Genomic DNA, 16,631 nt, shown 5'->3' on the forward strand with positions numbered 1-16,631 from the left:
AGTTCCAACTAGAGGAGGCGCTAGTGCGGCGACCAGAACACATACCCACATCCGGCTTCCTATCCGCAGACACGGCCAATTCTGTCTGTAAGGACGCCCGACCAAGCCGGAGGTAACATGTGGATTCGAACCAGCGATCCCCGTGTTGGTAGGCAACGGAATAGACTGCTACACAACCCGGACACCCCAATACAAACCATCTTGCACAAACAACAGCCTTACATGTAGAGAATCAAAACCTCAGTATTTATTTTCATTATGTTCAGTTTTACAAACATAGTAATCTGAGGTTTCTCTAACTGTTAGAAACAAAAATACAAACAAACAGCTTAAGATGGTAGATAACTACAATGAAAATAATTTATTATCTGATTAATCTAGCATCCATAAATAACTCATTTGAAAAACATATTAATAAATAAAAGCTTGTTTTTGCATCATCTTGCAGAGCATTTCAAGTGCATAAGCGGTCTCTCCAGTATGACTGGGACTAGATGTTTAATGAGGGCAGGGTAAACTGATGTGCTTTAGGCCACTCTGGGTCCTGCCTCCCGCTAGCTGTTCGCTGCGCAGCTTCCTGTAGACCTGGGTCTTGGCCAGGTCGGCGGACAGGCTTTTGGCCATGCAGTCGGTGGTCCTCTTCATGCTGCGGGCAACCTCAATGGCCCTGTCAAGAGTCCTGCTCATCTCCTGCTCCTGGTAACCAGGGGGGGGACGTGTCAATCATGCCGACCTTTTTCAGGTGTATATGCTTATTTATTAGCAAGGCTCAGCGTTTTCGGTTTTGATTTTTCAAAGCCATCCAGCATGCCGAATTTCGCCACAGGAGGGCACTGTTGCGAAACCTCACACGAACAACTTTTGGACCAGTGGAAGCATAAAATCTGGGTGAAAATCAGTTGAAACCGATCTTCTCCTTTTAAAAAATCTGAGTATTTTTCAGTGAAAATCGGTAAAAACCAAAAACGCTGAGCCTTGTTTATTAGTTTATTTAGCAGGGACAATGCAAAAAACACTAAGCGGTTGCAATAACATGACACAGGTGTGTTGCTTGTAGGATTTCTAGCCAAGGTTAATTTGTGAACCCTGTCTCTGGTTAGGCTTTTCTAATTACAGATGGTCATAACATATTGTCATTACCAAAAGTACATTAGTTAAACTGAGCACATAATAAATTGTGATGTGATAATCATTTTACATGTGTTGGGTAAGTGTATGTGTGCACATGTGTATGTTCCCTAATTATTTTCCCCCCCTTTTCTCCCCGATTGTACTTGGCCAGTTACCCAATTTACTGAGCCGTCCCAGTCGCTGCTCCACCCCCCTCTGCCGATCCGGGGAGGGCTGCAGACTACCACATGCCTCCTCCGACACATGTGGAGCCGCCAGCCGCTTCTTTTCACCTGACAGTAAGGAGTTTCACCGGGGGGTGAAACTCCAGTTCCCCCTCCCCCCTGAACAAGCGCCCGCCCGACCAGAGGGGGCGCTAGTGCAGCGACCAGGACACATACCCACATCCGGCTTTCCACCTTACAGACACAGCCAATTGTGTATGTTCCCTAATTCATGGCAATATGTGTACATGTCCATGTGCATGTGTACGTGCACAAGTGCACAATCAGTGATCCCAGGTTTGGTTTTGTTTCAGCCAGTATTTTACCTCTTCATTTGAACTTTTTCAGATCAGTTTGTGTTTTTATTTCTGTTGGTAGCGCATTCCAGAAACGTGTCCCTTTTGCCCTGTGCCACCCTGCGGTTGGCATTTGCTGGTCCCCTAAATGGCAACTCTACTGGATTTTGTTTTTGTAACGTATGGACAAAGTGCAGCTGGGGCAAGATTGTTCAGACATTGAAAAATCAATCTGACAAAAGAAAACTTGATAAAGCTGCCATAAGAACAACTTGTACTTTTGCAGAACTATACAGAGGTGCCATTTCATTTGTTTTTGATCCGTTATTTTCAGTGCTTGTTTGTATGGTGACGTAACGGGTTCGACAGTTGACTGTGAAGCCTGGCTCCATACAGTAACACAATAGGATAAATGTGAAAATACCGTGGCATGCATGAACATGTTCTCCACGTTCAGCTGTGCTTAAACCCTGGGTACGGTGTGTTTACTAACTTAGATGAAACGTTACATGAAAACCTCTAAATTCCATTCTTGGCATTTCAAAATTTTGTTGAAATAAACATTGTGGTGATGGATCTTTATGGGCTAAGCGAGTTCCTCTTCCTGTGAAAACCCATTGTGTAATTTCAAAAATTGATGGGCAGCCCTGAGAAAATAAGGTTATTTTATCTTCACATTATCTTATGGGTGGCATAGTTCCATCCATCCACCCATTATCTGAACCGCTTATCCTACTCTCAGGGTCGCGGGGATGCTGGAGCCTATTCCAGCAGTCATTGGGCGGCAGGTGGGGAGACACCCTGGACAGGCTGCCAGGCCATCACAGGGCCGACAAACACACACACACGCACACCTAGGGACACTTTAGTATGGCCGATTTACCTGACCTACATGTCTTTGGACTGTGGGAGGAAACCGGAGCCCCTGGAGGAAACCCACACAGACATGGGGAGAACATGCAAACTCCAAACAGAGGACGACCCGGGATGATTCACCAAGCTTGGACTGCCCCGGGGCTCGAACCCAGGACCTTCTTGCTGTGAGGCGACCAAGCTAACCACTGCGCCGCCTTTGGCATAGTTCCTTGGATGTAAAATGGTGCAATCTAACAGTAGCAATGTCACTGTATATAGACCGCATGTGCAAGCATTTCTGTGTTTGCTCTATACGTAAAGATCAGAGGATTTGCAGGAACAGTATGAGTTAGAGTTACACATCTCACCTTGCTTCCTCTGTGTCTTCTTGCCCTGCTTCCAGTCTTGGACAGGACTGTATCTGGAGACATCGTCCGCTGGAAGTACACATTGCTGGGCAGGAGTGCTGTGTCCGACTGGGTGGAATGCTTCCGGTAGCAGGCGGCGGACTGCGCTGGTGGCTCCCTCACTTTGTAGCTGGTTTACAGAGAGCGAATTTGCGGTGAATGTGGAAAATGGAGGAAAAACGGGACAAGGTGAGGAAATCGACCAAGAGAGTGGAGGTGCCACTTGATTTCAATTGCAGGGCTTGTAGGGAAAGTATCTGTAAACATCTGTTTGCTTTCAGTCAGTGATTTAAGTGACGCTTTAAGTGACGGGTGAGAATTGTGGTTACCTAGCAGGCAGGCTGCAGGAGGAGCCATAATTGACCTGAAGGAGGGGTTTTTGGTGAGATGAGGAAGAGGAAGGAGACAGTCGTCCCTTGGACTGCATACTCTCTGTTTCCCCTGCTGCTGTCATGGTGGACATAGTAATAGCATTATTGCCATTAATCATTATGATTGTGTCGTTATTATTATTATTATCACTTACAGTCGGATTAAAAAAAAAACCAGTGGTACCAAACATCATTGGCTGCTTACACAGTATTCTGTGGGTGGATTTGTTGTAAAAGAGCCCCCGTCGCCACATCTTCAAACTGGAATTGGCAAGATCAGAGGTTTTCACAGCGCTGTTCACCTCCAGCCCTTCAGGAGAAAGAATTATGAATTTTCTGGTTTGATCTGCCTTTACTTGGGATGTATTAGTGCTGTAAATTGGAATATATTTTTTTTTCTCCCCAATTGTACCCGGCCAATTACCCCACTCTTCTGAGTAAATTGGAATATTAATAGAGATCCACAAGAATTTAGGTTCACTTTTTAAAAAAAACTCAGACCTCATTGCAGCGTTGCCAGGCTTCATTTAGAAATGTACTGATAAAAACTTCACTGACTGCCTCAATATCGAGAAACTTACTACTTTGTTGAGTCTTCCTCTAGCTGCTGCTAATCGGTTTTTGGGTGAGCTTTTGCCTGCACGAGTCTAAATGATGCTCTTTAATGAGGTGTGGGTTTAACAGACGCAAACCTATCCTCTTAGTCTTCATCTTCATCATAAACCGAGGATAGCATGGGATAAACACTGGTTCTGACCTTTGCTGGAGTTCCGTTTGTCCTGAGGTTTCCCTGCCCTCTCAGCCCCGGAGAGGAGGCTGGTGCTGCCTCTCCTGCCCCCTACAGGCGTACTGTGGACCTGCAGCGTGATCACACAGCTGTCTGTGTCACCGCTGTCTGTGGCTGATAATGCAAGTAATGATGGAAGAAATGTTTTAATTTTAGTATGGCTTATCAATTTGATTGCATAGTAAGTGTCATATATACGTGCTATTAGAGTGTGTGAGGGTCAGACAGACAGACAAAGTCAGAGACACACATATACATGCACATGCACATTCACAGACTTGTTTTTGTTGTGCCTTGTCTTGAGGTGTAGTGTGGCGGTGTACCTCTGCTCTTGCTGGGGTCCATGTCTGAGGAGATCCAGTCTTCTATCTTCAGCAAACTGGAACTAGCGTTGCTCCTATTCTGTACCTCCGGCTTGTCGGCGGACATCTTGCACACACTAAAATGAAATCGGTCCATCATTGCAATGACAATTATAGTCTGTTCATACATGAATGGATTATTAATTGAGCAAATGAAAGGACCACATTCCTACCGATGAGAGGTTAGTTTGTGGTGAGTTCTGGGTCTGATTTTAGCCCTGCGGCCTTGACGATCCTGTCTGTATTCGGAGGCGAGGTAGTCCATCCTCTGCATCAGATGTGGCAGCTGGACCAGGCCCTCCTCCAGGTCCTTCTTCAACCTCAATACTTCTGACTGTAGAGCAAAGATGGCGTCGCTGGAGAAATACACATGGCCACACAAAGACAAACACACAGAGAGACATGCACAAATGAAAACACGTAGACACACAAATATTGTGACTGTCACTTTATATACATAACCACTAAAATTGTGTTTGGATTAGTGATCAGGGAATGGCCGTTTGCATGCACATCAGTGTCTGAGAAGTGAATAAGAAGTACTGAAAAGTAATTTTGCTTACCAACTTTCTTTTACTTCTTGTAGTCTTAAATTCAGACATTCAACACACACTATATACAATATGCAGTGCATAGACAATGATAGATTTTCAAACACACACACACACACACACACACACTACATAAGAGATAAAGATATATATCTTATATACTATATGGAAGGAAGTATATTGTGAAATATATTTCAAAATGAAAATGGCATCAAGGCTGCTGTGCACAGGTACAGATACGCAACACAGTACAACCAGCTTGTGATATACTGACCTATTACAGGAGCAAGTGTGTAGGTTGCTGTCTCGCTGTGGTGTACCCATGGTGCTGCTGAGCACGGGCTCTGAAAGGCAGTGATGGAGTTCGGTGAGCAGCTGGGAGTCAAAATCTGACAGATCGTTGGTATAGAAATTTATATTTCCGGTCATCTATCATGAAACAAATCATTTACGACACGCTCCTGTATTGTTTTTTTGGGGTTTTTTTCTGCTCACAGATGCGGGGTCTCGCTCACCCTCTGGCCTCATTGGTGGTCCTTTAGTGGTGCTCTCAACCCACAGCTCCACCGCAGTGCCTGCACCACAGGGCTGGGTCTGGACGTGCAACTGGGGGCTGGCCCTCTGTGTGCTTGCCACGACGGCTGGGTGGACGGCTGTCAGCAGGTTGGAGCAGGAGCCCTCACTTTCAGAACCACTTGAGCAATGGTTCTGGGGTTGTGCACTGTAGAGGAGAAATTTAAAGGGGGGGGGGGGTCCATTTTTTTTTGTTTTTGAGGTTTTTATATCATTCTATGGCTTAATAGTGTTTCCGATGTGTTCAAATCTGAAAATTCAGATTTTTCTGCATTGTTTTTAACACTTTTGTCACTCTTTGTGCTTGAATGTGTCAGCAAACTGTGTGTGTGTGTGTGTGTGTGTGTGTGTGTGTGTGTGTGTGTGTGTGTGTGTGTGTGTGTGTATGTGTGTGTGTGTGTGTGTGTGTAGTGGGGTTGAGGAAGGGGAGGGTCGGACATCAGCGCTAGCCCGTGTCACTGCTTTTGGTAGCAGCTGACTGGGCATTTCCATATGAACAACCCAGAAAAGAACGCAGAAGGGCGTCCGGGTGGTGTGGTGGTCTATTCCGTTGCCTACCAACACGGGGATCGCCGGTTCGAATCCCCGTGTTACCTCCGGCTTGGGTGGGCGTCCCGACAGACACAATTGGCCGTGTCTGCGGATGGGAAGCCGGATGTGGGTATGTGTCCTGGTCACTGCACCAGCGCCTCCTCTGGTCGGTCAGGGGGCCTGAGGGGGGAGGGGGAATTGGGGGGAATAGCGTGATCCTCCCTCGTGCTACTTCCCCCTGGTGAAACTCCTCACTGTCAGGTGAAAATAAGCGGCCAGTGACTCCACATGTATCGGAGGAGGCATGTGGTAGTCTGCAGCCCTCCCCGCATCGGCAGAGGGGGTGGAGCAGCGACCAGGACGGCTCGGAAGAATGAGGTAATTGGGCAGGTACAATCAGGGAGAAAAGGGGAAGGGGAGGGGGGGGGACGCAGATGGCATCATCCTTTAAATTTGAGGTAAGCCACTGACAGTTACATGACACATTCTTGACACCGAGACAATATGTCGCCATTACTGACACCTATCAGTCATCTTGGGATACTTGGTTCAGGACCGATGGGTGCCTCTGACACAAACAAAATCCTTGACCAGACAGTTTAAAATAGGAACTTAATTAGTGAGTAGCCAAGGTTCCCTCATATATAGTTGTGTAACTGTTTATGTGGGCAGAGCAACAATTGTTGGTCATGGGGTTGAGTTGTACCTCTCTGCGAGTAGTTTTGGCTGATATATTCCTGTGGCTGGTTGACCCAAGTCAGAGCTCCCGAAACCACTGTCCGTCTCAGGGCTCACATTCCTCTGCCACCAATAAAAACACACAAACACCAATTACAATGGAGTAACCTATATGCCAACTTAAACAACCATGATCTTGAAACGCTATTTCATAACAAAGACAATATTACACCTCGACTCAGGAAAAAAAAAAAAAAAAAGTGGATCACAGTGATGCAAACACAAATTCCAACATTTATTGTTGGAGCCAACAGCTGGTGTAAGAAGAGTCTTTCAAACCAACTTTGGGCTGTATGCTGCCACTGACCTCGGGCGTAGATGCACTGCTCAGAGCTGGGCCTGACAGACTTTGGGCTTTTGAGACATCTGAGGAATGGGACACCTCCACAGCCAGACTTGTACCAGCACCCAGATCATAGTCGCTCTCTGGGCTCGGGGCACTGTCCTGGGTGCTAATACTGTGGCAACAGCAAACACAATGTAGAGAGCGTAAGTGACCCAGGAAAGTTATTGCTAATAAGTTATTGCTGTCTCTGGAGAGAAGATCTATCCATCCATTATCCAAGCTGCTTATCCTACTGAGGGTCGTGGGGATGCTGGAGCCTATCCCAGCAGTCATTGGGCAGCAGGCGGGGAGACACCTTGGACAGGCCACCAGCCCATCACAGGGCCGACACACACACACACATTCACACCTAGGGACAATTTAGTAGTATGGCCGATCACCTGACCTACATGTTTTTGGACTGTGGGAGGAAACCGGAGCACCCGTAGGAAACCCACACAGACATGGGGAGAACATGCAAACTCCACACAGAGGACGACCTGGTAGAACCCCCCCCCCCAAGGTTGGACTACCCCGGGGTTCGAACCCAAGACCTTCTTGCTATGAGCAAACCACGCTTACCACTGCGCCACCGTGCCGCCCATGAATTGAGATGAAAATTTAAAAAAATGTTGTTATTAAAACGTATAATATTCCTCTTAAACCATTGCCTGAGCTACACAATGGTCTGTGAACTGTCAGTATTGTATAAAACAAAAAAAGATTTCTTAGTTACACAACACTTGGATGGCTATGACTATAGTGCAGAAATTCTCGCAGAAATTCTCAACTCCCATTCTTGGGGTCCCCAGTTCTTCTGGTTCGCCATTGCACCAGCTATGTTTTTAGACCTGGTATAACAGGTGAACGTAGACTGCAACAGCTATTAGATCCATCCATCCATCCATTATCCAAGCTGCTCATCTGAATTTGGGTCACGGGATGCTGGAGCCCACCCCAGCAGTCATTGGGTGGCAGCCGGGGAGACACCCTGGACAGGCTGCCAGTCCATCACAGGACTGACACATTCACACCTAGGGACAATTTATTACAGCCGATTCACCTGACCTACATGTATTTTGGACTACGGGAGGAAACCAGAGCACCCGGAGAAAACCCACGTAGACATGGGGAGAACATGTAAACTCCACACAGAGGATGACCCGGGTCGACCCCCCAAGGTTGGACAACCCCGGGGTTCGTACCCAGGATCTTCTTGCTGTGAGGCGACCATGCTAACCACTGCGCCACTGTGCCGCCCTGCTAGTAGATGTTCCTCTTAATATCGTCTGGAAACTACCATGTAACATTTGTGAGTTCAAGCTTGATCCTTGGAGCAGATCCTTGCTCTTTGAAGACCAACACATCCATAAGTAACTCACTTACGTTGTTGCAGGATTACAAGACAGATTAGCTGTATGAGCCATTCATTATTAAGTGGTAACACAGCATAGATAAACCAGAACAGACAGTGAGTGAACTTATAATGTGTTGATTTTTATAGTCTTTACCTCTGTAACCACAACACTGACCTTCCGGGTGCCTGCTGTCTGAGTCTTGGAGATGAGCTTCTTTCTGTCAAATAGGCAAAGACGTTATCATGATCTATTTCCTCCGACAAGATAGAGCTCCTCTCCTCTTCCTCCTCATCTTCAGTTGTAGCGATTTCTGGTCTCTCCAGAGACCGTTGTAAGCTCCTGAACGACCGGGACAAATACACACACACAAACTAAAAACACTTTGTTCCCTCTGCCTTGTGGAACCTAACACCAGCATTGCACTGGAAACCTGATCGCCCCACAGGAAGGCCGAGAACGTGCCTAATATCTGAACACTAACACTCACATGGACACATGCACACATACACACAAACAGACGCACATCCAAGACACCCGTCAACACCCGAGCAGTAAAAACAGCAGTGACGTTGGTTCACTCAGCGTTTTAATCTGTGAAAACACCAAACCAACATTGTTTTCAGCTGAAATAGTGGCTCATTTGAATAAACTGCATGGAATATTTATTGTTACCGAATGCGTCTTCATAACTAATAACTCGGGAAGTGTTTCATTCATTATTGTGTATGTGGAGCCAAAACACCACAACCAAGAGAACCACATTATTCTTGAGTATATAAAATGTGCTGGGTCAGGCTTGATCCTGAACATGAAACCGTTCAGAGGAACTGACTTAAGAACCTTGAATTACAAAATGCAATGAAACTGATCTACACTGAACAGAGAGAAGTCTTTGGAGATCTTTTGAGTCAGTACCGTGAGTGGCTGCTGCTGTGGCCACTGTTATTCAACAGCGAGTCAGAGGTTATAAGCCCACTGCTTTGCTTTATTCCATGAACTTGGTGGACCTCAGAGACCTCTTTCACCTTCTCCACCTGTAGTTCTTTACTTCTCTCCGTCTCACAACCCACAGTGGAAAAACGTGCACTTGGCCCCTGGAACATGGCACTCCATCAGATCATTTGTGTTTAACTCTACATGCACACACAAACACACACATGCAAACTCACACACACAACCAGTCATCTCCTCCAAGAGACTAAGTGAGGATGCAGTTACACATAAGGATGCCCGCTGTGACACGAACAGTGTGAGGACTACGGGCTGCCGCTTGAACAGCCTCACTCAAAACTCACATGCGTGTCAGGGAACGAGTGCAAGAGTGAAATGAGTTAATAGAGGGAGTGAATTACCTTAAACTGGGATTGTGGAGGTGAGGGGGTGGGCAGGCCTGGCGTACTGGGCTTGACACTCAGTGATGGGGGTGGGAACATAGGTGTGGGCGTGGAGGATGAGGTGGCAGTGGAGAGTTGCTCACATAAATTCTTATCTATCGTGTCTTTTATGTCTTCAAGGTGCATCCCTATCCGGAAAATATCCCCCTCCAACAGCCTACACACACACACACACACGTATGTACGTAAATATACACACATAGGCATGCGAGTAGAGGCTCATACAAACATGCATGTGCACAACGATGGAGACAGACCCGTGCATCCATTTAGTCATAGGTACACACACGTATCATACACACACACACACACACACACACATGCCTATATACACAACTACGACTTAAAGATGCTAATTGTAATTCCACCTCTACTGTTCAGTGATATGAATAAGAACAAATCAAAGAAAGCAAGACAAATTCACTTAGAAAGGTAGTGATTAACCAGCACATTAGCGGACATCTGCCATTTTAGAACGCTGTTAGGTGACATTTGCTTTAATCACTGCATAATTTACCGCGGATTGTGTGTCCAGGCCAAGTCTTTGTGGAGCAGGGTGCCAAATAACAATATATAGATCTCAGCTGGTGTGGTTCCTGTGTTTTTGCATGGGAGTAATTTCTGCCAGGCGGTAGCCTGGAGAGGATTTGTGTGTGTGTGGGGGGGGGGGCATCAGCCTAAAACATTTTTGTGCAGTTATGTCTGTATGATGAAGAACCTCTCGTGGTTGCGGTGATTAAAAACCTTTGGGGAACAGTTTGTTCTCGCTATCGCCGCTCCCTCTCTTAATTCACTCTCTAGCTTGCTTGACCAACACTTCTCTGTCGCTGCCCGAAATAAGCATGGTTAACTACACCCCGTTTACACGTGGTTTTAAAATGCTTTTTCTTTTATTTTTAGATCGGATCACAAGTGGACTGTGCTAAATACCAGTGTAAACGACCACCAAAACGTTTTGTGAACCGGTTACTCAAACCACTTGCCGACGTGGTCCGGGATGCGCCCTGATGCGTAACAGGAAAATACGTCATCAGTGCAGGATGTGGGTGGTTATTTAGGTAACAGCGCGCCAACTTTCGAAAAAATGGAGAGGAGCGTGTACGTGGTTGGGGTACAAGTGAAACAAGATACCCAATTTCCTTTTGGGCAGAAGAATCAGTCCTGTCAATCTCAACAGTCCGTACATGTATATTAGTGCTTGAAACATCTTCAAACATTAGCCATTGTTTTCACAGCTAGTCGACAAATCTGGCGCTTGACTGAGGCCCTTCGACCTTGTAGCGGAAGTGACGTAGACAGTAACGAAATCTTCGGAGTAACGAAATCTGATCACAAGTGGTCAGCAGGACGTATTTGGAGACGCATGACAGACGCAGGTGTGAACGGCCATGTGTCTCGCTGTCCACTTGTGACCCGATCGCGTTTTAAAACCAAGTGCAAACAGAGTGTTAAATTGGGCAGTGACCGTGTCAAAAGTTTATGTATTCGGGTATGAAAGTTGAAAGTAAACGAGACGTCGGTGGTATTTCGCAAGTCAGCAAATCGTCCACTGCTGATCTCAGCATAGCTGAACTGGATGAACCAAAAATAATTCGCTTTATTCACTTCCGCCATGTTTGTTTAACTGACGTCACGAGGGGGATTAAACGCGGAAGTGCCGCAGACGCCAAGGTTGAAACCCCGCAATAAAAATACAAATTTCAAGAGTAGGATTAATCAGTCACAGCTGGAAATCATCACAGTAGCTACAAGAAAACCTTTCCCATGGCTGAGCTGTTTTCTTGCCGTTTTGTATTGCTTTAGAATGAATGAGTTGTTCGCCTTCGTTCATTTTATATAATGAGAACCGCGACAGTTAAACACATCACTCAGCATCATTCAGCGACCTCAGCTGACACCTCCAAGTCATACTACACTTCCCAGAAGCCAGAACATTTCATATAGCACATTTAAAGTAATATACACTGCCCAAAAACAATTGAAAAAAACAAACCCAAACAAAAAACAGAAAAAGTAAAATACTGAAGAAGGAATTAACAAAGTGAGATAAGTTTGAACCTGTCTGGATCAAAGGTCCCAGTGTTTCTGGACAGGCCCATGTAATTCTGCATCTCCAGAGCTCTGTGCTCCTCTTTCTTGCTAATGTACTTCCTCTCAAGTTGGTCCTGCGCCTCCATCATACTCCTCAACATCTGATGCAAAGCACATTTTGCGTACAAGTTTCACACACACACACACACACACACACACACACACACACACACACACACACGCATGCGCATACACGTGCATGCACACACACACACACACACACACACACACACACACACACACTGTAAAGAGTCAGATAAACTGCAACATTAAAAAAATGACAAAACACCAGGGAGGTATACAATAAATTTAGGATGTATTGGATGTAATGTATTGTTATGTAGATGGAGCATAACATGTGTAACATATTAACATATTACATGAAGGTAATACACAGTACTCACAGCTTGCTGTTCTGTAGTGCAAGCTGACATACTGCTGAGACACACTTTGAATTCTTCCACCTGAGTGAGTAAGCATTTGTTTTTTAGTCTGTCTCCGCCCAGTTTAAGTTGGCTCTTCAGATGTCTGTGAATTAAATGGGAGCGAATGAATATATTGGGAAAGTCTTACAAATTACCTGCTTCATGAACTGGCTGATGATGTCTGTAAGCTCAGTGGTCATTCTTTCCCCATCGCTAGGACCCTCGATGTTAAGGCTGCTGGGGGGAGTCATGTTCAGCTGCAAAGTGCTGCTCTGATGGGTTGGACCCTCATCAAACTCTCCTGAAAGCATAGGAACTTTATGAGATCTAATTTGTATACTGATCACATAGAAATAGGCTTATGAGTGACTAAAGAATTAGTATATTTTATAATCTATAACTTATGCAATGTAATAATCAAACATAACTTCATGTAATTGCTGGAAAACAATTTCATTGACATGTGTTGCATAGGATTCTGTAAAACAGATATAGGATAGTGATAGTGTTTGATGGTTTAGTGGGTCGTCTTTTTCCATAGCCACGTATGCTAAGTGGTCCAAAAGCAGAGACGTTTGTGTAACTAGAACTGCGTCACTCAACCTCATCTGTCCTTCAGGAAACTGGTTGCACTTCACTGAGTAATTTGTTGTTAGTGAAATAGAGAAGATGACCTGTCATAATATCACATGTCAGTCACAGAGACGTACCTGTTGGCGGAAGGGGAGGAGCCAGTGATTCAAAATGGCTCCCCTCAACTGGGTTGCCCAGACCACAGTCTAACTCGAATGGAAGGTCTGAGGGGGTCTACATGTGTTAAAAGACATTTATTAATTCTGGTAAAATTATCAACCAATACAGCGCTTATCCTTTTGACTTCTCAAGCACTCATTTGCTCTAAGTGATATGTTGTAAGGTAAAACAGTCGTCAAGAAATATCTTACTTACTTTGGTACCCAATCTCATTTGGTCAATAAGGTTCTCTGCCTCGGCATATTTGGTTAGTAATTTATCATACTCAGCCTAGGAAAGGCATGAAAAATGAGGAAAAAATTTTAATGGTAAAAAGGCTGTGTGCTCAAGATAATGTCCACATCACCTTGTTAATATACGGGGAAATTTGAATAGATAAAACCAATCTCACAAGAACCAATTATTTTTCTGAAAGCAAACATTTAACAGCAAATCATCATTACCTGTAGGTGGTGCACCAGTGCTGGGGCTGGGGCATCAGCCTGTTTGTCATGGTCTTTGAAGACATAAGGCTTATCTGACGGCTGGATTGAATCCTCAAGTACTTTGCTGATCACCTGTAGCATCCCTGGGGAGGACTGAGCTCTGTGCATGGTGTTAGAGGGCTGGGCAATAGTCCTGGTAGGACCACCAGGAGTTTTGGGGATTTTTACCTTTGGGGCAACCTTGGAGAAATCAGGGAGAGGGTAATGGACTTGGCCTTGGCCATATTTCAGCTCACTGAAGGACCTGGTACGCACAAGTGAGACTTTCTCTACCTGACCATCTTCTTTGGGTTTCTCCTTCTTAATTAGATCTGAGGCACTGCTGTCCACGCTGTCCTGTTTATTTATACTCACAGCATTTGATATGTTGCTATCAGAGGAGGTCATACTCTTGGATGTGTTTTCACCTTCTTGTTCCAGACTTGCTGATATTTCTGAAGCACTATTACTCTTATCACCAGTCCTGCCTATGTATCCTTGGAAGAGACTCTGATTTATCTTGTAATCAACAACAGAGGTGCCTTTGTTGCTATTAAGATTTCTTTGACTTTCTGTTCTGTTGTCCGTAAGGGCACTACTACGTAGAGTTTCATCACTGCTCTCCAGAAGGGACACCTCTGGCAACGTCTCAGCTTCAATCAGCCTACATGAGTCCAGCAGCTCTTCCTCAGAGAAGTGTCGCAATAACAGCTGGGTCATGTCAGGTAGTACGGCCTCCTCAGCAGGACAACTGTACTGAGGATGATCTTCAGTTGGGTTACAGACATGAGTAAAACTGTCATGATTTGTATTCTCCTCCTTAGATCTTGAGTTTGGTTCTATAGCATTGCTCTGGACAGTGGAACAACCTTGTATGATATTATCTCTATCTACTGGGCTTAATTCAGCCAAACCAGAAAGGCCAGGGCTTCCTTGAAGAGTTTCTCTCCCTTCAGAGCTTAGGTTTCCCTCAGGGCTAGCTGTGTGATTAAAGTAGGTGCTACTAAGGTTACCATCATAGGGTAGGTCTTCTTGATCTTCATCACTAGTACTTTGTCCAGGGTCAACACACCATTGGTTTGAGGGTGGCTCATTTTGCATGGTGTTGGGTCTCTGGACAGATACATATGTTGTGCTGCTCTTGGCCTTACCTTCTACCACCCTCTCACTGTGACTGCTCACACTACTGCACTCGGGAGAGGAGTCTTCTAAGGCTGACAGCTCGGCACTCCCTGCAAATTAGGGAAAATCAGTATCATTGCATCATTGAAGTACTGCACACAACAGCTACCTTTGAATATCAGCTTATCCTATAGATATATAGTGTAACATGGCAGCCTATTACAGTAATAGAAAGATACACCACAACACTGTGGATACATTTTACCAGACAGCAAATGTTTCTTGTGTTACATGCATGTACTTTTTTCAACTGGATGACTTTTTGGCTCTTGCCAACCTTCGCCTGTCAACAACACAAGCCAAACCCATGGGGATTGAAAAATATAAAGCAGTGCTACATTTATGTTATAACAGGCATAGAACGGATCAAATGGACAGCTCAGTTAAGATAAAAACTGTGACGACTATGGGACGTACCACTGAAATGGATGCTGGCCTCAGACACAGCAGACTCTTGCTGGGAGAGATGTGCAGCAAAGGAGCTCTCCAGATCACTGAGGTGTAGACTTTCATCCTCACTGAGATCCACAAAGATGCTCTGTTGGATGCACTGCTCCCACAGCACAGTGGCAAGAGATTGGTCTGCTCCGTCCTGTCCCTCTACATCATCTTCTGAGCCCTCTGGATCTCCCTCCATTGAAGTTTTATCTCTCACTGAAAAGTAATGCAGACCTTTTTTCAGCCTGTCCAGGGGGTGTGTAAAGAAGAGGGTGAAAGAAGGACGATGGAGCACCTGTTCACTTCTTAGCAACACAGGCTGACAAACAGAAAACACTGGATCAGGGTGCCAAGCCGTCAATTATTCAACAATCTATGTATTGTGTGGGCGTAGGTCTGAGTGATGAGAGTGTGTTAGGTGCCCGTATTAATCTGTTGTGAAAGTTGATAAACTCGCTGCGTCAACACTGAAAACGAACATTGCAGTGCAATTTCAATAAAGGACAATAACTGCTTTAACTCAGCACTATAAAATATCGGGTCAGTATTTTAATGCACGTGACAGTTTTTACGCCCCCCCAAAAATAAAAGTCTAATGCAATAATGTGGCAACAACTTACCCTTTGTATTAGAAATCCTCTTCAGCGGCCGGATATCAGTTAAGAGCACTTCCACAACCTAACTACAAATCTACACCCCTGGCTTCTGGCATAATCTTGCAATTTCATGATCTCTCTTGCGTTAGTTACGTTGCGTCGTGGGCAGGTTTACAGCTTGCGGGACCTCATCAATAATACAGACCGGGGCGTTATGTGTCTGCTGTTGCTCTACCCGGCGGAGGTGTTTCGTTGCAGGGGAAACCTCGAAGAAGCCTCCCCGTCTGTCCTGTAACGACTGAAATTTCAACTGGCTTGCAAGTGACAGCGAACACGTTTGGAAAAAGTCCACGCGTGGGTCTGGTTTTAGTGCAGCTTGTCGTTTAAATCGCTAACTAGCCTCTTTTCAGTCGCGTGGCAGTTAAAGCTCAGCTCCGGTTTCGCTGCAGAATCTGATCAGAACGGTCACCTTGACGGCGTCACTTCTCTCGAATGCGACGGATGACTACGGCGTGTGCAAGTACTGCACATCTGCACGCAGTTTTATTTAGTTTGTGCGATTCACTTTGAAAGCAAAAGGTTTCATAATTTCAGAAGTCCGTGTGTGATAAGGGTAACTGCCATGCTGAATAATAACAGCGTGTTACTCGCCATTCTATTCAAATCTATTGGCCCAATCACTTTTAATTGGGCGTGGCTATCTTTGAATGCGTCCCTCTGATTGGCTACTTGTCTGAAAACACTGACTGCGGGCACAAGTTTTTTTTGTGTTTTTTTTTCTTCGCTCCTCATCGAAATCA

The 16,631-nt window shown here is 45.3% G+C and overlaps 1 protein-coding gene across 1 annotated transcript; it reads right to left on the reverse strand.

The window, feature by feature from the left end:
• Window positions 1–430: 430 nt before the first annotated feature.
• Window positions 431–15,434, reverse strand: LOC130124442 (microtubule organization protein AKNA-like). Its single transcript, XM_056293895.1, has 21 exons — window positions 15,215–15,434; window positions 13,595–14,847; window positions 13,347–13,421; window positions 13,109–13,205; window positions 12,554–12,699; window positions 12,378–12,437; window positions 11,941–12,074; window positions 9,841–10,039; window positions 9,404–9,582; window positions 8,663–8,827; window positions 7,113–7,263; window positions 6,774–6,868; window positions 5,479–5,684; window positions 5,238–5,307; window positions 4,586–4,768; window positions 4,374–4,429; window positions 4,021–4,164; window positions 3,469–3,573; window positions 3,222–3,336; window positions 2,854–3,022; window positions 431–696 (listed from the first exon to the last, which is right to left on the reverse strand). The coding sequence occupies exons 1-21, from the start codon at window positions 15,432–15,434 to the stop codon at window positions 499–501; spliced, it is 4,020 nt and encodes a 1,339-aa protein (XP_056149870.1). The 3' UTR covers window positions 431–498.
• Between the last annotated feature and the right edge of the window lie 1,197 nt (window positions 15,435–16,631).

Source organism: Lampris incognitus, chromosome 14 (assembly GCF_029633865.1).
Source record: "Lampris incognitus isolate fLamInc1 chromosome 14, fLamInc1.hap2, whole genome shotgun sequence".
Taxonomy (NCBI): Eukaryota; Metazoa; Chordata; class Actinopteri; order Lampriformes; family Lampridae; genus Lampris; species Lampris incognitus.